Source organism: Crocodylus siamensis, chromosome 1 (assembly GCF_052110815.1).
Source record: "Crocodylus siamensis isolate JL-2025a chromosome 1, ASM5211081v1, whole genome shotgun sequence".
Classification (NCBI taxonomy): domain Eukaryota; kingdom Metazoa; phylum Chordata; order Crocodylia; family Crocodylidae; genus Crocodylus; species Crocodylus siamensis.
This window is the reverse complement of record NC_143395.1, coordinates 112594350-112620586: the sequence shown is the minus strand read 5'-3', so window position 1 is coordinate 112620586 and position 26237 is coordinate 112594350. Positions and strand designations below refer to the sequence as shown.

The following is a 26237-nucleotide window of genomic DNA, read 5'->3' as shown; positions in this document are numbered from 1 at the left end:
ATGTATAAATGGGGAGACTTCCTCTACACATTTAATCTGTTGCTTATGTTTGGCCAGCTGCCCAGAGCAAAGACCCACGTATTAGAATAGAGTATTAGCCAATTTGTAGTTAACCACTCCCTTATTAATACAAGCAAAATAGATCTTCACCATTATTGTCAGTTTTCTCTCCTTCTAATCTTATGCACCCAGGTCCTGGGACAGAGATATTGAAGTCTGTTTTAAAGCTTCCTTTCACCAATTACTGACCATGAAAGCTGTTCTAAGCAGAGAGAAAACCGGTATGATCCAGGCTGTCACCTTATTTCCAAGTAATCCCAGGACTAAGTCATGGTCACTGAGTAAAACTCATACCTTTCCAGATAATCTTTAAGGGCTAACTCAAAGCAGGGAAGGCTTCCTGCCAACCAGTTCCCATATGACAGTATAGTTATCCCCTATTGCCAATGGGGACCATAATTCCTAAATACTACCTAGAGTTTCCCCTTGGGTAGGCTGCAAAAAGAGGTCACCTTGGTTCAGATATCATCAGAGAGAGACAGAAAGAAACAAATCTGTTGCTGTAATCTGTGTGATACTGGTTGGTGGTTGTGTGAATACTTGAAGGCCATTTTTTTGCAACCCACATCACGCATCAACCTGATGTTCATCATGGAGTCGCTCCTGCTTATCTAGCCCCTGCTTTGGTATTTCTCGAGCCTGTCCTCATTAAATCAGGCCAAAGCCCAAATAAAGTTCTAGGCTTAGGGCCATGTTATGAGAAAAGCATGTGTTGCTTGGATTCAGCTGTCCTACCCTGCAGCACATGGTAGTCACTTGTGTAATGCCTCACATGAAGGCCAAGCTGTGAAAAATTATTTTGTCCTGCATTTGAAGGGTTGTTTTTTGGGGTTTTTTTTCAATCCCAGAAAACAATGAACCTAATATGGTTTTACTTGGGGGCAGTGGATGCTGTTTTTTAAATTTTACCATGATTTCCTCCTGTTCCTACTCCAGTTTCTACTATTTGTTCAGAGTAAGTAACAAACTAACTGGCTTAGGGGCTACTTAGATCTACTCCACTTTTCCCATGCCATATTTGCTGACAGCAAGAACACGTAATCAAAAGTTTTATTCTTATATAAGAGACAGCAAAAGAGCAGTTTATTCTCTATATGGACCATGATACCAGTAATCAGAGAAGTATTTAAAGAACAGAAGGATGTGTTAACTGCAAGGCTATGATTTAAGTCAATAATGGGGCAAAGATGGGTTTATGGAGAAGACTGTTTGCATAGCTCTAATTTTAAAATGTCTCGTGAACATTTACAGCAAAAAATAGGCATTATGAATTATGATTCTGGAGTAAGGAATTTATAAACTAAAAAAAAACCTCTCTCACTCTGAAGCATTTACCTGAATATTATTTTATTTTTATGTGGAGAAAAAATTGCATTTTAAATCTCTGAATTAAAACTGTAACGATCATAAAAAGAAGGGAAGAGATGAGAGTACATGGTCTTGCAGCCTCTACTATAGGCAGTGAGATATAGTGCAAGGGTGTCAAATATGACCACTCCCAAAGACTATCTTTGACACCCTTGGTATAGTGGATAGAACTCTGGACTGGCACTGAGACCGGGCTCTGTTACTGGACTGCTGGATGACTTTGAACTAGTCTCTTTCTTTCCTGTCCCTCATTTTCCCTACCTACAATGAGGATAATGGCACTGATATTCCCATATAAAGTGCTTTGAGGTCTAGTGATTATAAAAAAGTCTTTAAGAGCTAAGTATAAGTATTCAAAAAGTAGTAAGAAGGATTACAGAAGCAGGTCTAGAAAGGAAAGAGAATAGGTAGTGACTGGGACTGGACTGAGGATCAGGGCTCTGGGGAAGAATCAACTTGCAATAGATGGTGACAAGAGGGGTATGGGTAGCAGTGAGAACTCTTATGAGATTTTTGTTTGATAGAAATTCCCAGGAGGTCATTTCTTAATGCAGTTCTATATAAACCTAGACAGCTCATCGTATTTTTCAGTCTTGCCAGTATTGAATTTCCTAGGTGGTCATTTCTGAGCAAATGAGGAAGCTGTTGATTAATGTTGTAAACAGGTGCTTAGTATTCTGTAATTACCAAATATCAGGCCATGAATTTATCTGACTCAAGATGCATGACACTAAAGGCAGACATAGAAAATGTGTGATTGAGATGTCCAAAGTAATTAAAACAATTTTTTCTCTTAAGTAAAACACATTCTGTAAGGATAAATTGAGCTGCAAAATGGTCATTTGAAAAAGAGGTATCAAGCATACATTTCTCAGCAATCCACTGGCTGTTTCTGTATAGCAGTTGTTTTTCCTTGTGAGGAACCTTCAGTCTTTCACTGGCTCCCTCAGAGACCTCACCGCTTCTGCTGCAGAGGACTTAATTCTGGGCCAACCAACATTAATTACTCTGGCGTTTTGTGCCATGTTGTCATCTGGATGAGTATAGCATATATATAAGTTGCTCTAGTCTCCACTAGTAATATCGCTGTTCCTCTCACACAGCCCATTTCCCAGCTCATTTGCTAACACTTTCGTTCTCCATAGAAGCATACAAGAAGTTTAGTGCTGAGTACTGAGACCTATATTTTCACTGAGTTTATAGATGTCATAGACATTAGGGCTGGGAGGGATCTCACAAGAACATTGGGTACAGCCCCCACCCAAGGGGCAGGAAGTCTGCTGGGGTCAAATGATCCCAGCAAGATAAGCATCCAAAGGCATTCAGAATAGGTGCTTGCACCACTTCTGCAGGGAATCTGTTCCAGACTTTGGGAACTCTGACAGTAAAGAAGCTTTTCCTTATGTCCAGTCTAAAACAGTCTTTCCAGAGTTTGTGGCCATTAGACCTTGTCTTCATCTGTTCACCAGGGCACTTCCACTGATGCCAACTGGAGTTGTGTTATTTCTCCAAGTCAGGTTCTGGGTTGTCTTGAATTGGGAACCAAAAATTAAAATACTCCCTTTAAAGATTTAGGTATGTCTGTAGGAGTCAGAATAAAGCAATAAACATTAGTTTCAGAACTCAGACAAAGCCTGTTCTTATCAAGATCTGCATGCAGGCAAATGTTCAATTATATTTAAATGTTGTTGCTGTTCCTGTAGAATCAAAAAATATGCAGCAGAAATGAAGAACAGAATTTTCCCTACATTTTATCTTCTTAATTACAGATGGCACAGAGATGAAAAAGATCAGAGTTCCTGAGCTCAGTATTCAGTGGATGCAAGCCTTGTAATTTCCCATCAAGTTAGGCCCATAAAAAAAAAAGAAGTGGAGATGGGAACAGTAGCATTTTGTTTCTTTAAAATTTGGCTTCTGCTAGTGTCAAGGCTATCACTCATATTCAGAACAGACCTGTTAGCAAGACTTGTGGCACCTCTTCTGTGATTCCAGATAGAAAAAGAAAACAAATGGAAAAGTTGCTTACAATACTTACAGTTTGAAAAGAAAGAGGTGATGGGTTCAAAATGCTGGGGGTTTTTAAAGAGCAAGTCAGAGACCATTTTTTTTTCAGTTTAAGAAGCAGAAGTTTGCACCCTGTTTGAAAGTTTCAGGGAAATGGCAGGATTGTGATTTTTACTTCTGAAGATGTGGGTTGAAATATTTTGGAAAGGAAATATTTAAGGAAGGAAAATAAGTTTTTTGGACATATTCTAGTTCCCATTGTCTATACCTCCCAGTAAGTAGGCTCTATGTTCAATTGTTATACATCAGAATAACGAGCTTGTTAGGGCTTTGGGAAAAGGGATTTTGAGTTGAGGAAATCTTGCAGTATGACTCCTTGCAAACTCTCTGGCTCCAAAATCAGTACAGAGTTCATTAGCTTTTCATCTGGACACATCCAAAATACACATTATTTTGAGCAGACTCTAGTAGAAGAGGACTCTCATGAAAGATATCACTGATAAAATTATTAAATGCATCTAAGTGGCATGAGGCAATCAGGACTCATAGTAGAGATATTATCCTTTATTAGACTAACAAGATTTGTGCAAAAAAAAAAAATTCTTTGATTGCAAGCTTTTGGGCACAATCACCCTTCATCAGGAATTGGAGAAAAGATTGTAAAGTTTGCCTTGGGTAGAAATGAAAGTTTATATTTCATAGGATTTCACAGAAGAGTCAATTGATGGAAAACTCCTCTGGGGAGTTAGTTAATAGCTGGTATGAAGCCTCTCACCTGTTGTGAGGATCTGTGATGATGCAAATTATCTTGAAACAAAGGCAGAAGCAGGATCTTAGGTTTCAGGTGGTCATAGTTGCTTCCTGCTTGGGAAAATATGAAGATTTCATTTTAAAAAATTGGCTAAAATTTGAAAAGGTAATCAGTTGCCTGAAAGCTTGCAGTTAAAGATTTTTTGTTGCAAAAATCTTGTTGGTTTAATAAAAGCTATCACTTCTACTATGAGTCCTAATTGCCTTTTCCTTCAGACCAATACGGCTACAACCTGGATACTTGACACATGGAAGATATCGGATTTTAGCCAATTTTTTAAAAATGAAATCTTCATATTCTTCCAAGCAGGAAGCAACTGTGACCACCTGAAACCCGAGATCCTGCTCCTGCCTTTGTTTCAAGGTAATTTGCATCATCACAGATCCTCACAACATGTGAGAGGCTTCATACCAGCTATGAACTGACTGCCCAGAGGAGTTTTCCATCTATGTGAAATCCTATGAAATATGAGCTTTCATTTCTACCCAGAACTTTTACAATCTTTCCTCCAATGCCTGATGGTGTTTGTGCCCGAAAGCTTGCAATTAAAGACTTCTTTTGCAAAATCCTGTTGGTCTAATAAAAGATATTATCTCTACTACAAGTCCTGATTGCCTTTTCATCTAGACCAATACAGCTACAACCTGGATACTTGACACTATAAGCAGCATGACATACTTCTTCTGTAGTGCCCTCAGTGTGAAACACACCCTACTCCTGCTTTGAAAATAGAAAAGAGATGATGAAGCTTCCCCCAGGACCCACTCAGGGCACTTGGTCTGGAGCTTTCTGTCACCATCTCATTTCTAAATCTGGCCTGTGCACAGCTGGAACAGGTGAGCAGGGTTGTACTTTCAGCAACTTGCTTGAGAGCACTATGAAATTGGAAGACATGCCCTGAGGTATTTACATCCCATTTTCAGAAGTGATGTTTGTCAGTGTAGGGAAATAACTGGATGAAATTATCTGACCTGTTATACAGAAAATCAGATGATCCACTGATGTTTATTTCTGACTCTGAAATCTGTGAGTCTTTAACACACCTTTGGCTCCTTTTATACACATTTCAGAGATACTTAATAAAAGCGGCATGTAGAGTAAAATTCCAAATGTATCTAAGTGACTTAGTAACCTAAGCTTAAATCACTTCTGAAAATGAGACCCAGGCTCCTAAGTGCTTTACTGAAACTCAAGGGAATCACCACTTCTAAGCTATTTTGCTGCTTGTGAAAATTTTACCTAAGGGCATATGACAGAGAGGTCATGGACTGGCCAGGAAACTGTCCTCTTAACAGAAAGATAGCCATAGATCTGTAAGCACTTTAGAGCAGATTGGCTAGCCTGATTAGACTATTACAGATGTGAAAAATGGAAGTGTAACAAGGATCAATTATCTCCAAGGTGAGTGAGTGGAACACGTGGGAACTTTGGTCTCCTGGCTTTCCTCATCAATTTACTGGGCAATGCTGCCTAATAAACTTATTCTGTATGTAGACGAAACAGGGGCCCTAAATTGAAGTGGTGGGTTTTTAAAAAAAAAAACCCTTCAATTTAGGGCCGATTAAACCCCTGTGTCATACACACACCTTGCTGACTTATCTGCCTCTCTGGCAGGGAGGGAAGGGTGAAGTGCCGGCAGGCAGAGTGGTTCCTGGGCTGCGGGGAGGGGCGGGGGGGGGGGGCTGGTACTTCCCTCCGTGGCAGCTGCAGCCCCCCCAGGCAGCACCCGCTCACAGGCACCTGGCTCGGATGGTCCCTGGGGGCACCTCAGCCACAGAGGGAAGCACCAGGTCCCCGCACAGCTCAGGTAGGCTTGGGGCAGGGGGAGGATCAGTCTCGCCACTTTTCTTGGGCAGAGCCTGCTTTCCTGGGCTGCTGTCAAGCTGCCTGCAGGACTTCCTGCAGAATCATGGAGCTGCATGGAGCCTGCTGCTTCGCTCCGCGGCTGAAAGGGCAGCAAACTAAAACTCTTTGAAAGAGTTTTGTTTGCTGTGCCCCAAGTCATTTAAGGCGCATTATGCCGCCGAATTTCCTACAGCAGCTGGAATTAATGTGCAATACATCGCCAAGGCATGCAAAATACTGACACTATTAGAGTGGTGCAAAAGCATTTAGCCCGCTTTAAAGTGTTGTGCACACGTGCCCCTCATTTCATCTACATCCAGCTGTACTGTCCAAGAGTGGCTCAGCAGATGTTTAAGACAATGTTCTCTTGCTCAACTTTCAGAATTGCTGCTTACACCTACTATTGGACACATACCTTTGACCTGTGGTTCTCAACCTTTTTTGTACCAGGACCTGTTTGTAAACATTGATGGCCAGTTCCAACCCAGTGCCCCTTAGTCCTGACCCACTGCCCCTCCTGCCCCCAGCCCCCTAGTGTGTGGGGAATGGGTGTATGGGGCAGCTGGCAGGGGCATGAGGGGCCTCAAGCAACCCCAAGCAGGCTGGAACTCTGCCAGCCTGAAAGGGGAAACCCATGGTTTCCCATGTTTTTCTCCTTTAAAGGAGAATCCATTTTTAAAGTTTGTTTATGACCCTTTCATATAGTCTTGTGACCCAAGAGTTGAGAAATGTTGCCTTAGACCATATATTTACAGCCCCAGACAAACTCCAATAGCTTTTCAGGGCATATGTTACACTTACATGCACTTCAAGGCCTCTTTATGTGACAAAGTGATATAAAGCAGCCTGTGTATAAATGAGAATGAGGCTCTAAAATATTTATTGAGTTAGAAAAATTCCTAGTACCTTTGCAAGACTTGTCAAAAATAACTGTTGTCCCCACCTGAAAATCCACATTATCGTATATGACAAACTGTGCGTATCAAACCACATGGACACACACGGACATGTACACATCACTGAACTTATCAGAAAAACTTTATTACTCAGAACTGTGTAAGTCACTGATATTAGAAAATTTGTTGATCTCAGTGTAAACTCAAGGCATGTGAATTGTCACTATACAACATCCAACAGCTGCTTATAGAGGATATTCCTCGCCCCCCCCCCCCCAATTTTTTTTTTTTTAAATGAGTCCATCACCCCTTCATTGTCCAATCTCCTTGAGCATATTAAAGATGCACACTTTTATCTGAAAAGCCATTTTATATGGGTCAAGTCTTAGTTAACTCAAAGATCAACTCTTCCCCATATAAGCTGGACAGCAAGTGAGATCTGATTAGGTCAACCCCAAGTTTTCACTATGAAGGGTCTGCAGGCAGGGCACATTCAGTGAGAGGCCCTTGGCTGTAGAATTCACTTTCCCCAGTTGGTTTTCTACAGCCTGAAGCAGAAAATCAGCTTCCCCACTTAATAAATACACACCAGTGTATGTGAGATAATACAATAATGAGATTAAAATATAATTCTGGATCTATAAGATGAAGGTCCAAGTCTAAGAGTTAGGAGCCCAGAGAACTATGGCTAGCTCTACCAATTACTTCCTATGTGCAAGTCATCTATATCCTAATCCTGTGGGCTGCCAAACCTCACACACAGAGCTCTTGCTGATGCAAGAGCCAAGCACTTCATGGGATAAAACCCTTTCCTTTTCAGCACTTCAGCCTCCTTCTCTTTAATAGGGGGGCGTGGAAATAATGAATGATGCCATCTGACAGAGAGGCTGCAAAACTCATTTAGTGTTCAAAAATGTTTTGGTCAAAGCTCTTTCAAATTAAAAAGAGAAATGAGAAGAGATGAGAGAGGAAACTGACTAACTTTATTTATATCTCCCATCCAGCTTTCCATATTATACTAAAATAACTCATCTACACTTGAAAGTTAATTCAGATTGAGATAAACTGTGAAATTAGCTATAATAATGTTACACTGGATTAAAGAAAAGCAAACCAAGACATACTTATTCCACAGTAACGTATTAACCTGTATATTGACACTTAGCACTGTTGTTTCACAGAAACAAAGATAATCTTTCCATTTCATACCAAACAGATATGGTTGCCTACCAGTGCAAGATATGATTCTTCCATCCAGACATAGGAAAATACCTGGTTACTATGTCACATGACAGGAAGTTCATGACCCCTAGAAAATCACAAATGAGTAAGCTGAGAAACACATTAATATTTGACCCATGATAAGCTAATTGAATTCCAAGCTCAACAAATAGCAGGGGCCTAAGGGCTCTTGGTTGTCACCTAGAGCAGGACTGTCCAACTTCTAAGCAGCCAGGGGCCAGCCAGGGGCCATACACTGTAGGTGTTGCATGCTGCAGGGGAGGGTGGAGGGTGCACCAGCACAGGCTATGGAAATGCCTTCCTCCTCCCCTCTGTTGGACCACATTGAGGTTGGGGCAGTAAGCAGAAGCCAGTAAAGGAACGGAGAGTCCAGAGACCCTGGCTTCTGCTGCAGCCAAAGTGATGGGAGGGGGAAAGGGGGTTGTCTCAGGGGGAGCCCAGGGGTCACAAACTAACCACCCTGAGGCTGCATGCAGCCCTTGGGCAGCAAGCTGGACAAACCTGATCTATGATATAGAGGGATCAGGGGTTTTAAGAAACAACATTTCTGCTTTGTGACTGTTTTCATGAACTTGAAAAAAAAAACCCAACTAATCTGCAAGGGGATAAAACCAAGACTTGCAGTGTAAACTTTCTTGTTTGGCTGGTTGGTTGGCTGTCTGGCTGGTTATTTTTGTGAAAGACAAGAGAGCAAGAAACGCTCACCTAGAATAAAGAAACGCTCACCTAGATGTGGGGGGACGTGGGCACATTGGAAGGATGCAACAGGCTACAATCAGACCTAGACAGGTTACAAGGGTGGGCGGATGAGAATAGGATGGGTTTCAACACAGACAAGTGCAAGGTGATGCACCTGGGGAGGAAAAACCGGCACCATACCTACAGGTTGGGGAACTCCCCTCTTGTCAACATGGAGGCGGAAAGGGAGCTGGGGGTCATCATTGACTCCCAGATGAACATGGGCCGGCAGTGTGGAGAGGCAGTCAGGAAGGCCAACTGCACCTTGGCATGCATCCACAGATGCATCTCGAGCAGGTCCAAGGAGGTGATCCTCCTCCTCTATGCAAGCACTGGTCAGGCCGCAGCTGGAGTATTGCATCCAGTTCTGGGCGCCACACTTCAAGAGGGATGTCGACAGCATGGAGAGGGTCCAGAGGAGGGTCACTCCTATGATCAGGGGACAACAGGGCAGGCCCTATAAGGACAGGCTGCGGGACCTGAACCTGTTCAGCCTCCAAAACAGAAGGCTGAGGGGGGATCTTGTGGCCTGTTATAAACTAGTCAGGGGGGATCACCAGGCATTGGGGAAGTCACTGGTTCCCCAAGCACCGCCAGGAGTGACCAGGAATAATGGTCACAATCTGGCAGAGGGTAGGTTTAGGTTAGATATCAGGAGGCGCTACTTCAGGCTAGGGTCTAGAACCAGCTTCCAAGAGAAGTGGTGCTGGCCCCTACCCTGGGGATCTTTAAGAGGAGGTTAGATGAATGTCTTGCTGGGGTCATTTGACCCCAGTATTCTTTCCTGCCATGGCAGGGGGTCGGACTAGATGATCTGCTCAGGTCCCTTCCGACCCTAGAAACTATGAAACTATGAATAAAAAGTACTGCCAATACCAAGAACACTTGCTTGGAGTACTGGGGACCAGTCTCTGGAATTTGAACAATTATACCCAATTTGGAATGAGGAATTAAAAGAATCTCAGTCTTGTATATCCCAGGTAATGACACCAGGCTCTTGGCTATTCTGATATTGGTGGATGGGGAGAGGGGAAAGGGTCTCTCATGCTCAGTACAGACAGTCAAAAAGCCCAAGGCTGAATTGATTCAATCTCTGCAGGTTAGTCTAAACTGCATAGATTGAACTAAGAAGCAAGGCAACAAACATTCACTTTTGATTCCAGAAATGCAGCCACATGCCTGCAGTGGCTCAGGCCAGAAGCTGGGAGGTGCTAGAGCATGCCTGTTGGCCACTGCCGAAGGGAAGGGAGGGAAGCTGAGAGAAAATCCCCCCATGGCTTTCCTCACATCCTTGCTCAAGTGGAGGGGGATGGGAGGAGAGGGGCATAGCCAGGTCCTGGCTGGCCCACTGTGTATGATGGGGGAAGGAGGGGTTAAACCTCCACGCCGGCCCACACTAACCCCAGCTGGGGTCTGCCTGCCTGAGGGAGGCAACCTCCCAGGCTTTTCCCCTACCCCCTTCTCTGTCAGCTGAAGCAGTGATAGTGCTGCAGCTAGGGAGCAGAGGGGCTGGGTCAACCCTGCTTTGCTGGAACAGATAGCACAGCACAGGGCTGCAAAGCATCCTGGGATGCTGGGAGACTGAGAGTTAACCTGAAACAGGAGGGGGGTCTGGGCCAGAAGTTCCATAAACCAGTTTGACTTAAATCAGTTTAGTCTAATACTATATCCAATCAGGTTTATCTTAAACCAGTTTCAGCCATTTTGAAAGTGGTTTAAGTGCACTGAACTTCTGTCCTGTTACAGGTTAAACTGCTTTCTGAGCACTTAAACTAGTTTATGTGTAATTTCTGTCCTTAGCTTCAATCTCTCCTGGTGGAGCTCTCTCTTTCTTTGTATAAATGATGTGAATATTCATTGGAGCAGGGCCTTGAAGATTGGTTTTTCACATCTCAGATCCCACCCTAACCACTGGCTTTTCTGGGGTAGATAAGGATCTCTCTCTCTCACTAGTTTTCACCAGATCTTTCATTCTTTCCAGTTGAACCCAATTCATATGTTCTAGTTTTGAGTATTATTTTACCACTGTGTTTATTACCTTTCTACTTTGAACTTATCTGTCTCCTTGTATAAAGTAGCTAATCTCAAACAACACAAGGACTACCATGAAGAGTATTGCTTCTCTTTGAGATGATGAAGTCTTTTATAGAATGCCCCTGATTAACCGCTGAGCAGAAAACAAATGTGGTATTTCTCCTATCATCATTTTGTGTGCATAAGTAAAACCCCCAACCACCAAACAGTGATTGAGAAATGAACGCTGTTTCAGCAAGTCCTATCGGGCAAGGGAAAAACTAAAGAAGGGGAAAGAAAAAGAATGAGGGCTGGATGGTCTTAAACCTTTTCTGCAGCATGGATCACATTTTCAGTACAGACTAACTTGCAGAAACATCTTCCTTTCCCCATTTTCCTTTCACAAGCGATCTGACCATTTCCCTTGTCAAGTGTCTGTAGAATCTTAGACAGGTCTTCAAAGGTGATTGAGCTGAGGAAGCAAAACTGTACCGTGTGACCAGCTAGCCCTTCATAAAAAGCCATCAACTGCTTCACTGACCATGGGCAGTGGTCTGCGGATAATCTCTGAGTAAGGGGAAATAAACAGAGTTAGGGCCTGACTTCCTTGTCACTGTAACTTATAATAACTGCTACTGAAAACACATCCTAAAATCAGAATGTATAGAGTAGAAAAGGGAGGTCTTCAAAACAAGTAAAGAGACTAATCCAAATACTCTAACTGCTGGGAACATAAGCAGGCAGGAGAAAAAGAACCAAGTGATAGAAGGAAAAATGTGAGAGTGACAACATAGGCTGTAATTCAGCTTACCTCATCAAACATTTACTTCCCCTTAAGCTCATGCCTAAGTCCCATTAAAATCAACAGAGCAAAGTGTATGCTGGGGCACTTTGTTCAACCAGGGATATTTTTGTTCTCGGTAGTAAGTTCAAAACCAAACATGCAGTATTGTTATGTAGAATGAATGGGACGTGGGAGAGCTGGTTGTGTGTGGCAGGTGAGTGTAGAAGCCTGAAGTGCCTATGAAAAAGGAAGGAAGAGTCTGTTCTAGGATGTATATGAATTTACAGAGCTGATGCTGGCTCTGGTCTTAAGTTTAGGTCTGGATCTTGCAACACACACTAGGGAACATCTGGAGTGTCAGTCTGCTGAATCTAAGCACTTAGGCACACATTTCCAAATAAACAACAAACAAGGCAGTTTCCAGAGTTCCCCCTCATTTCCCCATCCCTTCTTGCCTTTTTAAAAAGTAACACCTGTGATTTAAAAATACATCATGCCACTATTCTTCCCTTTTACTACTACCAGCACCACCATATCTCACCACCACTGTGCCTCCTCAAACTTCTGTTTTACTTTTTTTCTGCATCAGACAAGTTTCTCCTTCTTGGTCAAGTTCAAGGCCCCCCATCCTGAAATATGATCCAGTGGCACAGACCCTTGTGTCCATACAGACCCTCTGAACTTTGTAGGGACTCAACAGATCACACTAGAGAAACATACTGCAGCACTGGGACCTCAATGTTCCCATGTCCAGGAAAGTGGCTAAGCAACAGGGAAGTCTCTGGCCTTCACAGCTGCTTTTGCTGGGGTGGTGAAGGGTCTGAATGTACTATTGATTCCTTAGCACTAAAACAGATCTGTAGCCCCTGTCTGTAAAAGATAGGGATCTCCTTCAACTCTCTAATCTCTAGCAGCTGTCAAAGGCTTAAGAAGCTTGTAGTTGCCTGGCATGCCAAACTGAATGACATTTTTTGGAAACAATCAAGTACCACTGGATTGGACTCCAACAGAACTGAATTGGACCCAAGACCTTGCACCATATTAAGTGTCCAAGCCATTCCTGTATGGGGGGCAGGATAGAAAACAGAATCTGTACCACCCACATGTCCTGTTATGGGTATAGACTATTTTCCAATCGCTTATACTGGTAAAAGTGTAGTGTCTGTATCTGGCCTTAGGGTGCTTTAAATCCAGCATCATGCTTGTCCGTGAAAACAATCATAACTCATTTGCAATGTCAGGCAACATCAATGTAATCTACATTTTTCAGCTGGTTCTCTTCTGTTGTTCCTGACTGAAAATGCTGTTTTCAATTAAGAGGATTCAGATTTTTATGTAGTTGGAATTCTAGCTGCAGCATAATTATCCTCTATTAAGGTTCTCTGGAGAGAGTATAGATACTAGAGATAAGATTGATCAAGGTATAGGAACCATATCCACAGGAAAACTTTTTCAAACCATGCTTGTACATAACATTTGGGGCATGTGTTTGTAAAAGAAGTTTAACAAAAAGTTTATCTGGTACAACAGCTACCTTGGTGTAATTTTAATGTGTTTCTTGTTAGGTGAGATCTTCAAAAACATGGCTAAAAGTCTCTAATATGGCCAACTTTCTCAGCTGGACGATGAAGTAGGTTGGGGGGAGGAATTTTCAACATTCTCTTCCATCTGGATTAGAACTGAAAATCTGCAACACAATCTACTTTTCCAGAAAACCTCTATGTTCGTGTAACACCATTTGCAAATGTGCTGTGGCACCATGAATAAACAGTAAAGAAAAAGAAGAGTTTGCCACATGACTCTTGTTTTGCAAAGGATTCCTCTATTTACAGCACTACTCAAACTAGGAATAAAGTTCAAAGTATTCACAGGGTTCAGTTTTATTACAGGCTGGTTTTTGTGTGTGTGTTTTTTTTAAACGATGGTAGAGGAAGGGGCTGTTAAAAAAAATCTGAACACAGTGAGGTTTTCACAGGAAATTTCAAATCTTGGCAGTGTTAATTTAGAGTTTCTGTTCTTTTCTCTTTTCTTATTAAGGGGGTTTAGCTGATCTGTTGTTCAGGAACTACAAACGCATCAGGTTGTACCAATGCCTCTTCCTCAAAACAGCAGATATTTAATATTCTCTTCAAAAAGTTAATTTGCAAACAACTACTACTGCTTTGTAAAAAATTCCACTCACATGCTATTTATTTTTTAATCATCTGCTTACACACAAAATCTGAGAGAGCCAAAAGCAACCAGATGGGTGGGTTGCTATCTGTTCTGCTGGGATAAGAGCCAGAGGTCCCTTCCTTCCTTTTTTTTTTAAATTATGAAGCAAAAAGAATGTTAGGGGAAACAGGAGAGACAACACATTACAGCTCGAGGAGAGCTTGTTAATGCTTTCAACAAAGCATTGTTTGATTACACATCAGTTTTGTCTGCTTGATGGCTTTTTAGCAATTTCAAGTGAACTATGAGTAAAGGGTAAAGACTTTAGAAGCTTCAGTACGGCTGGATGGTGTTTGTACTGTGCAGAGACAAAGTGGGGGGAAAAAAAGAAAGGAAATGCACACCTCAAACCAATGCAAATGCGTTAGGAATAGAAGTTGAGAAGCTTCTGTAGACAGCAGAACTCCATTGTACTGCTTTCTTACACGTTTTGAAACAGAGCAACAAAAGCACTGTTTTTTTTGCCTCTCAGATAAACAGTACCCGACTTTAAAAGACAACAAATTTTTTAACAAACACAAGTAACATGCATCTAATAGCTAATGTTTTAAAGGAAATAAAAAGGCTAGTCCTGATCTAACTATGGCTAAACACATAAAACAGGATTCAAATAATGCAAGCAAAAAACCACAGCATCCTCTTAGGGAGAAAAAAAGAAAAGAAAGTGTGCTGTCTCTTTAAGGCAGACTCTGCTGTAACCCCAAAGGCATTCTACTTTTCTTTGACAAAGAATTTGGTAAAGCTCCGCTCCTCCATCCTTCTAAGGGAATGAATAGGTCACCCAAAAATATGGCAAGTTAAACTGATAGCGATTTGAGTCCCCTTTAACTACAGAAAGATGAACTACAGAGACCACCAAGCAAACACTTTGGGGAATCCAGCAGAATGGCTTGCCGCTGCTGTACAGTACTACTCACCACTGGCTTGCTCAGACAGAGTGGAGACTGAGGTCTGGCCCATTTCTTAATCTTTAAGAGGGCCGGTGTCCAACAATCATGCAGCTCTCCTGGTCCTCTGGTCATGTATTCTCTGCCACATATGTTTCCAAGGGTTCATTTCACCTCTCTTCTGGGCTTGCTGTCTTACTATCAGCCTGTAACTTCTGCCTCACGCACGCTGGTTGTAAGTCCACCTCCTCCTGCTGCAGACCAGCTCGACTGTTCCTGTTCAACTGAATGCCTGTCATTCCTCTATGCAGATTACTGGAGGTCAGAGGTCAAAGGGAGGGAGTCCCTAGCTGGTACAACCACATAGGGCTTCTCAGAGACCATCGCACAACAGGAACCGTTTGTAGTTTTAAGCTAGTATCTTTTAACACAAAGGGTTCAATGTTAATTGATCCTATAGGGCTTGAATGAGAAAGAATAAAGTACTTAGTCATGGTAGTTTAATTTAACAGGGTCTGATTTTCTTTATGTTCTTATCCCTGTTTATCTATCACACCTTGCAGGATTGAGTTCTTTCTGTTCTGCTGGTGCTAGGTATACAATGGAATAGTAATCGTACCACACACACACACACACACACTCCTGTTTCACACACACACACACACACACACACACACACACACACACACACACACACACACACTCCTGTTTCACACAGCCTAATTGCCCTGGAAAGGCAATGGAAAGCTTTTATTTTAAAAATCATTAAAATATATAAATAAAACTCAGTTGCATTCAGAAAAAATAAGGTTTAAAAGAACAGCATCCTTAAGCAACAAAAAAGTACAAATCCATGTATACACCTAACCGTTGTCAATCTATTCCTCAAATCTAAAGACTACAGGCATCTAGGATATACAAGATAAAATACTGGGTTTTTCAAAATTCATGTTACATTAAACAATGGAGGGGAAAAAAGTGACTATGTACACTTGATCCTGAAACCTGCCCAAAGATCATACAGAATCTCATTAAATTTCAACAATCCCTAATACAAGTATAAGGGTCTATTCATGCAAAGCAGCTTTCAGCATTTGGATTATCGAGCCACTTATTCTACCTTACTGAGAAGTTTGTAGCAATGGAACCAGGATTCCAACAAGCCTGACAGAGGACAGCTTTGATTAAAAGCTTATCTTGGTTCAGTGGCTAAGTGAGGCTGGAATAGAAATAAGAAGGAAACATGCAACAGGCAGAAAAAAAGGGAGGGAAATAGGAATCAGTATAAATCAGAAATTACAGTGTGTAAGAAATTGATGAGCCTAAAGAAATCAGAGAAAAAACGCATAGCTGAGAAAGCAAAAGACAACAAGAAAGAGTTATCATAGTTTCTTGCATGCAACATGCACGTTTCCTCCCAAAATTCAGCTCCTAGAAATTGCAGTCTATATTGGAGTGAGTTTATTCTACAAATTTGGAACAAAGAAATCCTTGGGGAATACCAACATCATAATTATCTCCATTTTTTGATCGCCATCTTGGTTCTCATTAAAGACTGCCTTTCTTCTGAAATGGACATAAAATACTGAAAGGATAGAGCACTCTTCAATCTGGGGCATTTTTGGTTGAAGACCAAAGTACTCAAAGCAACCATCCCTATTCTTCAATACGCCAACTGCGCCATCCTTACACACACTGACGAAAATGCTCAAAATGCACTGGATCTTTGCGGACAACCCTACCAAACTTTGGGCCTCTTTCTCAATGTTAAGAAAACTAAAATGCTCTATCAGCCTGTCTCAGGCCAGCAATATGACTCCCCTCCCCAAATTACCACAGAGGGAAAGACCCTGGAGGTAGTTGTGCACTTCCCCTACCTCAGAGAGCGAACATTGATGAGATGAGCAGCACAGATCCAGTGTGCAAGTGCCTCCTTTGGGAAAATGCTTTGATGTGTCTTTATTTATTGTGATCTCTGGAAGGATACCAAGACCCAGGTCTAAAATACAGTTATCATTCCCACTCTCCTCTATGGATGTGAAAAGTGGGTGGGTCCAGAACCTGGACAGGTATCACCAATGATGCCTCCAGAAAATCCTCCACATTTAATGGGAAGATTGCTGTGCAAATGCCAGCATCCTTGCCAAAGCCAATGTTACCAGCATTGAGTCAGTAATCCTCAGGTACCAACTTTGCTGGACTGGGCAGATTGAGATTGGCTGCCTATACATGTGCTCAGCGGTGGGAAGGGAAGACTGTTTTAATTAGAGTGGTTCCTGGGCAGCTGCTCTAATTAAAATGCCTCACCATCACATGCATTAATTCCCTGCACATTTAACAATGGCCATCGAAACCTCATTCAAAGAGGTTTAGATAAAACTCCCTGTGGCCATTTTAAAATGCATGGGGGCTTCATACACATGATGCTGCAGCAATGCTGGAGCATTCTACTTAGAATTCAGTTAATCAAGTCTGCTCCAACATGCTCCAATTAGGATGCCAACGAGCATATGCATAGGCAGCCTGTGTGCAGATGCCAAATTCTTGACTCTCAAAAAAAGTGCTCTATTCCCAGCTTAGTAACACCCTGAGACCTCACGGTGCCTAGAGGAAACACTACAAGAACACATTGAAGGCATACTTCAAGAAAACAGATGCCAACATCAAGAGCTGACTGTAGTGGCACCACAACCTCACCTAAGCAGCAGCTTGTTTCAAGGTAAAGCATCTTGCTCTCAAAGCAGGGGAGAAGAACAGAGGAAGGAAAAGGAAAAACAGCCTGCTTATTCTCCCCTGCAGAAAGACTTGCAGCTTCTGCAGATGGGTCTGTGGATCAAGGATTGGGCTATTAAGTCACCTCAAGACCAATCAATGAGCTGTAGCAGAGATCATCTTCAAATTGAGGGACTGCCAACGACAACTACAAGCAAGGATATGTGGTAATAGCAGTACCTGCCTCTGCCAGGGGAAAGCAAAAATAAACCTATGCATGTTGCACAGGGGACACATGCTGCAGAGGTTGGTACTCTGTTACTTAGAACTGGTACCAATATTTTCAAAGAAACATCTTTTTTCCTCAATTCTGCCTGTCAAAAAGAAGGTGCATGCCTTATTCAGTGGTGTGTTATATGTGAGAAAATAGGGTATAACAGAAATGCAGGAATTCTAGTAAGGGTGATGCCTGTTACCTAGTCCTATTCACTAGTTTGAGATGATAAAACCACAACTGATAACAGGAAATGAAAGAGGAACGCAAGAAATATTTCTGTTCTATATTTGGAAAGAAGCAGGATGCTGTATACTTATCAGATGAGGATGATGAAATACCATATTTACCTAAATTCAAGATATACTTTGAACTTAAGGTGACCCCCAAAATTAGATTCTTTACATGGGAAATGTGTAAATTTGTTACAATTTTACATGCTTGAATCTAACTATTAGAGGGTCATCTTAAATTCATCCCCAACAGTGCAAGAACAGAGAAATCAGCAGGAAGGGGGCAGGCAGTGAGGAAGCAAGCAGCCAGAGGGCAAGTGACCTTACCTCCACCCTTATTCATACAACCTGTCCCACCTAGTCCCTGCATGTCTGGGAGCCTGTTGTCTACCCCCACCCACCCAACCTGTCCCACCTGGTGCCTGCATGCCCTCCCCTGGTGCCTGCAAGTCTCAGAGCCTGCTGTCTGTCCCCACCCACCTGCATTCCCTGTGGTGCCCGAGCCCCCTGCTGCTACCCTATCCTCAGCACCCCAGGACAGAGTGGGGCTGGGGCTGCATCAAATGGTAAGCAGAAGGGGGAGCAGAGGCTTCAGGGGTAAAGGGGTCAGGCAGTTGCTGCAGTTTTGACTCTGATCCCAGCTTCGGTTCAGGGATGGAGTTACTCCCTTTCCCCACAAAATAGCCTTGTACTCAAATCTAAGAGGAGCCCCCCATTTGTTTAATGGCGGGGGGGGGGAAATCCTTGTCTTGGATTTGCATAAATAGGTACTTTTCAGTCCATTGGTAACTGTTAAAATGCATCTACTTGGAATAAACAGTTATATAATTATATAATTGGCAGGCCCAGTTAACTTGCATCCAAAAGTCCTGAAATAGTTGGGGGAGATCTCTGGCATGCTGATGCTAATTTTTAATAAACACTGGGATATGGGAGGAATACCTAAAAGACTGAAAAACTGCTAATGTGTGGCCTGTATTTTAAATAAAGGGAATTGGGGTGACCCAACTATAAGCTCATTAGTTTAACCATCAAACCCAGGTAAAATGACAATATAGCTGGTATGGGATTCATGTGATAAAGGATTAATGGACAGAAATACAATTAATGCCTGTCAAAATAGTTTTATTGAAAATACTTTTCATGGTGAACAACCCAGACTTCAATCTTTGATACAACTGTAGCTTTGATTGATAAAGGTAATAGTAGGGATGTAATAAGTAGTACATTCCCGCTAAGCATCTAGCCTTCAGTTTGTAAAAAAGGCTAGGTGCTTACCTAGAGTATGCTCTTGCCTGAACTCACTGTAAACAATGTTAATTCATTAAAGGAATAGCCTGTGCTAAGCTTTTTGCACCTCACTAGAACTCCTTACTTTTTTGGTTGGAGCGTCTTATACCTCCAACAGCACCCTCCAAATCGACAGGACTCAGTTCAAGGCTGCTTTAGAAGCCCTGAAATTGATAGCTTCTTGTCAGTTTCACCAACTATGCAGTTAAATAGAGGAGACAGTGGGACAGAAGAGTTCTTGTGAGGTTACATTGTTTCTGAACTTAACTGATATACAGGTGAGTGATATTTGTTTGAGTGTAAGCAATTTGCAAAAAAAAAAAAAAAAAAGAAAAGAAAATCAGAACCACCATCCTTGTGTTACTCAGTTAAGTGACTTATGTCCTTATCCAATATGCATAGAAGTATAAAATGCTTTGGACTTCTGTCAGGCACAACTTTCTATTTAAAATATTAACACTACACAATATTTAGTAAAACACACTAAATAGAGTAGGAACTGGCTACCTGACAGATCTTAGAGAGTAGCTGTCTAGGAGGATTCATCACTGAATGGGGATGTTTCTAATGCAATTCTGAAAAGAAGCTATTCAATATTTTCATCCCTGACTAGGAAGCAGTCTTACTTCAAACAAACTTGATAATGAAACAGTGAGAACCAGGCTCTCTTATAGACCAAACCTGATAAACAAAACTTGTTGAATATGGCCAAATGTAAGTTTTTACATCTAGGAATAGATGTATGCAGGTCATGTCTATAAAAATCAGGGAGGGTGGCCTGGAAAGCAGGTGCTCTGAAAAGCATTCATAATGGACAAAAAACTCACTGTGCCCACCTGCTGTAATGCTGTGGCAAAAAAGATCCTCGAATACAAAGGAAATATGAGTATGGTGGTGATTTAATCTCTCTCTTTTACCCAATCAATACTGGCATGCCACCTTTGGTCCGGGTGTCTGTTTTTTAAAAACAGGATGTTGCAAAATTGGAGAGGATTTAGAAGACAGCCACAGAAATTATTTGAGAGCTGGAGAAAATGACTTACTGTAAAAAACTTAGAGAGGTCACTGTTTAAATTATTAAAAAGATTAAGAGATGCCTGGATTTCAGCATATAAGTATTCACAGGCAGGGTATACCAGGTGCTCAGAGGTTCGTTAATTTAAAAGAAGAAAGTTATAGATGGGATAAAAGGCAATGAGTGGCAACTGAGGCCAGAAAAATGTGAATTAAAAATGTCACACGTTTATGTGTGCCTTATTTGTGTGAAAGTGGATGTGAAGGTGATTTGCCATTAAAACAAATTGCCAGAAGTGTGGGATTCTGCACCTCTGGATATCTTCAGATCAAAACTGCAAAACCTCTTCCCAAGATATAGTTTAGGCCCTTACCAGATGTTTAATTAAAAGTGTAATGGGATCTGATCCTCAGTCTCAACAATTGTGCCTTCTGCCATGCTACATGTACATGACAGAAAGCACAATTGTGGAATTAGGTATCAGATGCCAATTGTACCCTATTGCCTGCATGATCTTGGGCTCCCTCTGCACTGGTGAGTAGCAAGCTAGATGCCCAGGGCACCTACTTTGGAGTGGCAGTCAGCTGATTGGCTCTCCCAGCCTTCAGAGAGCAGTGGCGCCAAGGGCTCCAGCGCACCCCCAAGGCTGGCAGTTGCAGTTAGCTGATCAGCTCTTCTAGCCTTGGAAGTGAATGGGAGTCAAGCACTCTGATATGGCCCTGAGGCTGGGAGTCCTAATCAGCTGAATGGCCTGGCTACATGATCAATTAAAGGCATGATGGGAACCAGCCATAAAGTTATTACACATATTTTGTGTAATAGCTTGATGGCTTATTCCCAGTTTTATTACATCATTAATTGCATGAACATGTCTAGGTTAATCATGTCTTAAATGTAACGTCTGCCAGGGGCCTTAGCCAGCCACAAGTTATGCAGTTCAGTACAAGGATAACTGCAAGGAATTTAATGGCCTGTGTTATACAGAAGGCCAGATGAAATGACCTAATGGTCTCTTCCAGCTTTAAATGCAAAGAATCTATGATGTTCTTTTGAGCTCAGGCCTCTTAGAAATAAAAGACATAATTCATTGGCTGAGAAGTCTTAGCACTTGCTCTTCACATCGCTTTCCAAAGCCCACTTGTAATTTTAAGTTAGTTTCCTACCTTAATAAGATCTAGTACACAGGAGAGTTACTGGAAAGCTGGAGTATTTATCTTATAAATAAGAACGTCAAAATGTTCCTGCCACTGTTGAATGTGACAAAGTTTATGAAAGGTATTTGCATCCCCTTGGAATGTAAAGGCCCAGCACACATTGCAAAATTTGTCAGTTGCTCAAGAGTCTGAAACAGTTCTTGAAAGGTGATAAACTCCACAGGGCTAATAATGAGATTATGGTATTATAGTGTCCAGTGCAGATATATTAGCTGGGTATGACAAGAGAATTTATTTTCCCCGTTAGAGATTTAACAATGTTGCCATAAGCAATTTTCCTTATTTTTCTTGCATAACCCATATTAACAAAGGTTATGTTCTTATGATCCCACATGTTTAGTGGTGTATTTCAGAAGTGGTTACATCAGACTTAACATTATCTGGTTTCCCCAGTTACTGCTATGGAAACTGGGGAGAGAACCCATGAAAGCAAAAGAAGAAACATATTTATAGGTATATTATGTAAACCCCCCCCCAGTAATTTTCAGGAATATTACTAAGTAATTAGTAGTATTTACAAAATTTAAGATTGAAATGATAACTACTTTATGTGAAAGTGTTAGAGGGTGTGGCGGGAACGAACTCTTGATTTTCACAAGTAAGCACAGTCCTCCTTAACAAAATTCCTGTGTTGTCAAGTATTGTCATCACAACAGATTTCTTTAAGAGTTGGTGGACAACCATTTGTCAAGTGATACTGATAAAGTATGATAAAGAATCACAAAAAACCCTTTCTTCTAATACTGAACAAGGAACTCTATGGGTTCAGACAGACATAACACTTATATTAGTTTGAATGTATTTTATCTAGAAATGCATGCCAGTTTAGACTGGTTTGAACCTCCTGAACCATTAAAAAAATATGTTTGGATAATCAAGTCTTTTTTTAATTGGTTCTCCATGTACTGGCTCAGTGTTATGTGCAGACCCAAAGCTTTCTGCAACTGGTGTCTGCTCCTCGGGAATGCTACATTGTACTGTTCCTCACTCCCTCCATCCCAATCCCCACATGACAATGGGCTGCTCTGGTATGAAGCCAGAGCACTACTGCTACAATCTCTAGTGCAGTGATTCTCAACCTGAGGCCCATGAGCCACACGAAGCGCAATCTGCACACTGTTGCAGCCCATGTGACATCCCGTTAAAACATTTTTAAATGAATACATGGGAAGTAAGTTGTGTGGATGTGACCCACGTAACACATTGAGAGCTGCAAGTGTGGCCCACTATAGCAAATAGGTTGAGAACCACTGCTGTAGTGCCTGCATTTGACCACAGTGTCCTTGGCTGAGGCCTCGGGGGGCAGTTCTCCCACCACATTTAAAGAGCTGGTCAATTTTCTTTCTTTGGTGACAGCAGTATTCCTGCCCAGAGAATGAGGATTGGACTCGATCTTTCAAGGTTTCTTCCAGCCTTTAATTTCTATGACTTCTATGATTGAGAAGGGGGAGCAGAAAACAACAGCTGGGTTGGTTACTCATTATTACCCCAGTGGTGGTTTGACAGCACTGCAGTGCCTAAAAGGGGATGGTTCCACTTAGAACTGGGGAGCTACCTAAGTTGTGGCAAGACAACAGGTTTTTCACAGCCCATAAAAGGGACTGAACCCTTTGGCTGCGTCCAGACAAACGTGTCACATGGTATGTGGCACCTCAGACTTTTCTGCAGCGTCACATACCACACGTTCTGTTGTTCTCCATGCTGCAGTGATCGTCACTGCTGCAGCCCTAGGAGGCTCCCAGGACCACAGTTACGGCTTCTGGGGCCAGCCCAGTCTGGCCCCAGACTCCCCTACCCCACTCAAGGTAACTTGCTGTGGGACAGCGCACATGAAGCATAAGTGTTCCCCAAGGACAAGCCATGGCACAAGGTGTGCCACTGCTAGTTATCGCTGGGGAACCGAACATCCATGCAGATCTGGTGGTGGCCTTTGAGTCTTCTGCAATAGAAGCACAGACCTCTACCACTTGCACAAAGAAAGTAAAAGCATGTCCTTATTCTCTTATATGAGCAACACTTGGCAAAGTACCAGTACTGAGAGGTGACTTCAGGCCTCAGGCTGATTTTCCTAGTCAAGAATCCACACAAAAACACGTATGCATATCTTGGATTTCTTGGGGATCTTCACTCTGTATTTACATAATTTCAAATATTTTTAATTTTAGCACAGAATTTCCTGACCTTTTAGCATTTGGATTTCATAATGCTGCAGTATTCTAAGGCTTAATAAATATTTGATGCGACTCAGCAGTTTTAATTTCGTTTTAGCAAAGATATTACACTGCAGCTATACATGTAAAGGAGGAATAATTATATTTTTAGAGGCAGGAGACAAAACATTTCTTAAAATTTTGCTAGCTTTTCTTTGGGACTAGTTTTTTATTTTTTATTTTATCTTTAAATACTGATGCATCTTTGGATGAGATATAAAAGGCAAGGCCTGGGAATTTATAATTTTTATGTCCAGCTTGACACCCACAACTACAACAGAAGATGAAAGAAGCTAAGGAACTGGAATGTCCTAGCCAAATCTGAATGTCTGCAATACTATTCTGGTTACCCAGTCTCCTCATACTATGTCCATAGATAGGATGAGTCATCACTTTATCACACTAGACACAGGAACAGGCTCTGGTGCCCTGCACTACCCGTACCCAGACCCACATACCAGGATCACGCTCTGCGCCACCCCATGTGCCCAGTCTAGTGTGCAAAGCCATGCTATCTGGCCTCTGGGGCTTTCCATGTGTCTGGAAGTTTGCTAGCAGAGGATCAGGAACCCCTCCCCCACTGCCAAATTTTTGGACCCATAGGGATCCCCATGTGCTGGAGGACATGGCTCTAAAGGATGGATTTTGCCCGCAAGCCAAGGATTGAGCACCCATGTGTTAGGGAATACATTTATCTTTCAGTGGATCAGATATAGGTATCTCCCTCTTGAATTGGACCACAGAAGAGTTTTACCTCTGTGCACCTGGCTGTTAACAAAGCGTATTTATCACTGAAGTCCAATTTAAGATTTCAAACTAGGTGTTAAGTGAGACTTGAAAAGTGCATAAGTTTTAACTGGCCCATGTGTAAAAGATGGAATATCTTGCAGAGAGAGAATGCAGCTCCACAGATGACAGTGTTCATCATATTAATACAGCTTGCCCCAGTGCATGAATAGGGTATACAATTTTTCAAGCCCTATATGAACTTTTAGGATGAAAGGCGCTATGAAAACATAACAAGATTGTTATTCTTCTGTCAGGCATTTAGATTCAGTTATGAAATTAAATATCATAGCTGAAAGTCATAAATAAAGGCCGTGATATTTAATACTAGGGATTATAAAAATGGACCTGCAAGTGAGTGCAACTCTGTAAGAGGAATGACTATCTCAGTCATGTGCTTGGTAAAATCAAGGAGACAACACAATGGCAAGAACACTTATTTACTGGAGAATTTTTATCCTAGCCAGAATTCTGGAGGTACTGGAAAGCCAACAGAAGAAAAACAAATGCTATATTCTACAAGAATTAGAAATTATGTAGATACCATTAAAATAAACCAGAAAGATTGGATCCCTTTTTGAATTAAAAGTGCATTGTAAGAATTGTCATGTTTTGAACGTGTGGCACCTACACCTCCAACTCTGAAGGAAGCACACAGGCTGCCAGAGAAAGGAGCTCAGAATAAGCACCAGAAAGTTAGTCTGTTTGAACAGTTAAATGAGAACAGCATTAGTACCCCTATTTCTTTAAACTTGCATGCAAGAAAGAAAGAAAGGGATTTGAATTCAAGAGTAAAAACTCCAGATCCATTAACCTGCAAAATGGTAAGTTTAGTCAGGACAAACAGCAGATGGCCATTGGCAGAGAACTGCTAATTCTGAAGTAAAGTGTGCCAGGAGAGAGCCATTCTTGCTGTGCTATACTCTTCCCCTTTTGCCCTCCGAGTCGAGCCCCTGCTCCTGCTTCCCAATGGCTTTTCTGGACCTTGCATTCAATGTTTATTAAATAAACAGCTGTGGCCAGAGCCACAAACTAAGGCCTCCTCAAGAAGGATCCATCTTACTGAACTACATACCCTTTAGCTTGCTTTCCTTCCCCTGGCCCTTTCATATTTTCTGTTCTTAGCTAACTAGTGCACCAGCTTCAAAAGGAGAATTCAGGGATTCGCTGGGCAATGCCTTGTGCTGAGCTGCTGCTACTGCTTTTACTGTTTGGGATCCCTAGGGACTACCATTCTGTCACCCCCCTGAATCAGTGCCTGGGGTTGATGCACTGCTCATACTCACCTATCCCTAGTTATATTACTGCACAATGGTCATTTCATACCAGTTGTAGTAACCTTCAAAGTGGATAATGCCCAGTATTATAATGATGATAACAACAACAACAGAATAACACTTAAGTTTAAAACAGGGGTGAGTTAATTATTTCAGCTGGAGGGCCACATAATGAGTTTTGGCAAGTTGTCAAGGGCTGCACACACAAAATCTTTCAGAAGATAGCATTTTAACAAATTATACAGAATAAACCATAACTAAAAATCAAATATCTACTATAACATATTTTAATTGTATTTTAAAAAAAATAAGTTTTGTCCTGATTTATGGTTTTTTTGAGTAGACTATAAAGAGACAATAATAG

The 26237-nt window shown here is 41.8% G+C and overlaps 1 protein-coding gene across 5 annotated transcripts in view; it reads right to left on the bottom strand.

The window, feature by feature from the left end:
* PHACTR2 (phosphatase and actin regulator 2) overlaps positions 1 to 26237 on the bottom strand; it is a 243410-nt gene that overhangs the window by 119175 nt on the left and 97998 nt on the right. The window contains exon 1 of one of the 5 annotated variants that reach the window (XM_090040769.1): positions 14893 to 15149. The exons of the other annotated variants lie outside the window; for them this stretch is intronic. Coding sequence (XP_089896895.1) covers positions 14893 to 14935 — 43 coding nt within the window. The 5' untranslated portion in view covers positions 14936 to 15149. Of the gene's footprint in view, positions 1 to 14892; positions 15150 to 26237 lie in introns of those variants that run through there. 5 annotated transcript variants of the gene reach the window in all.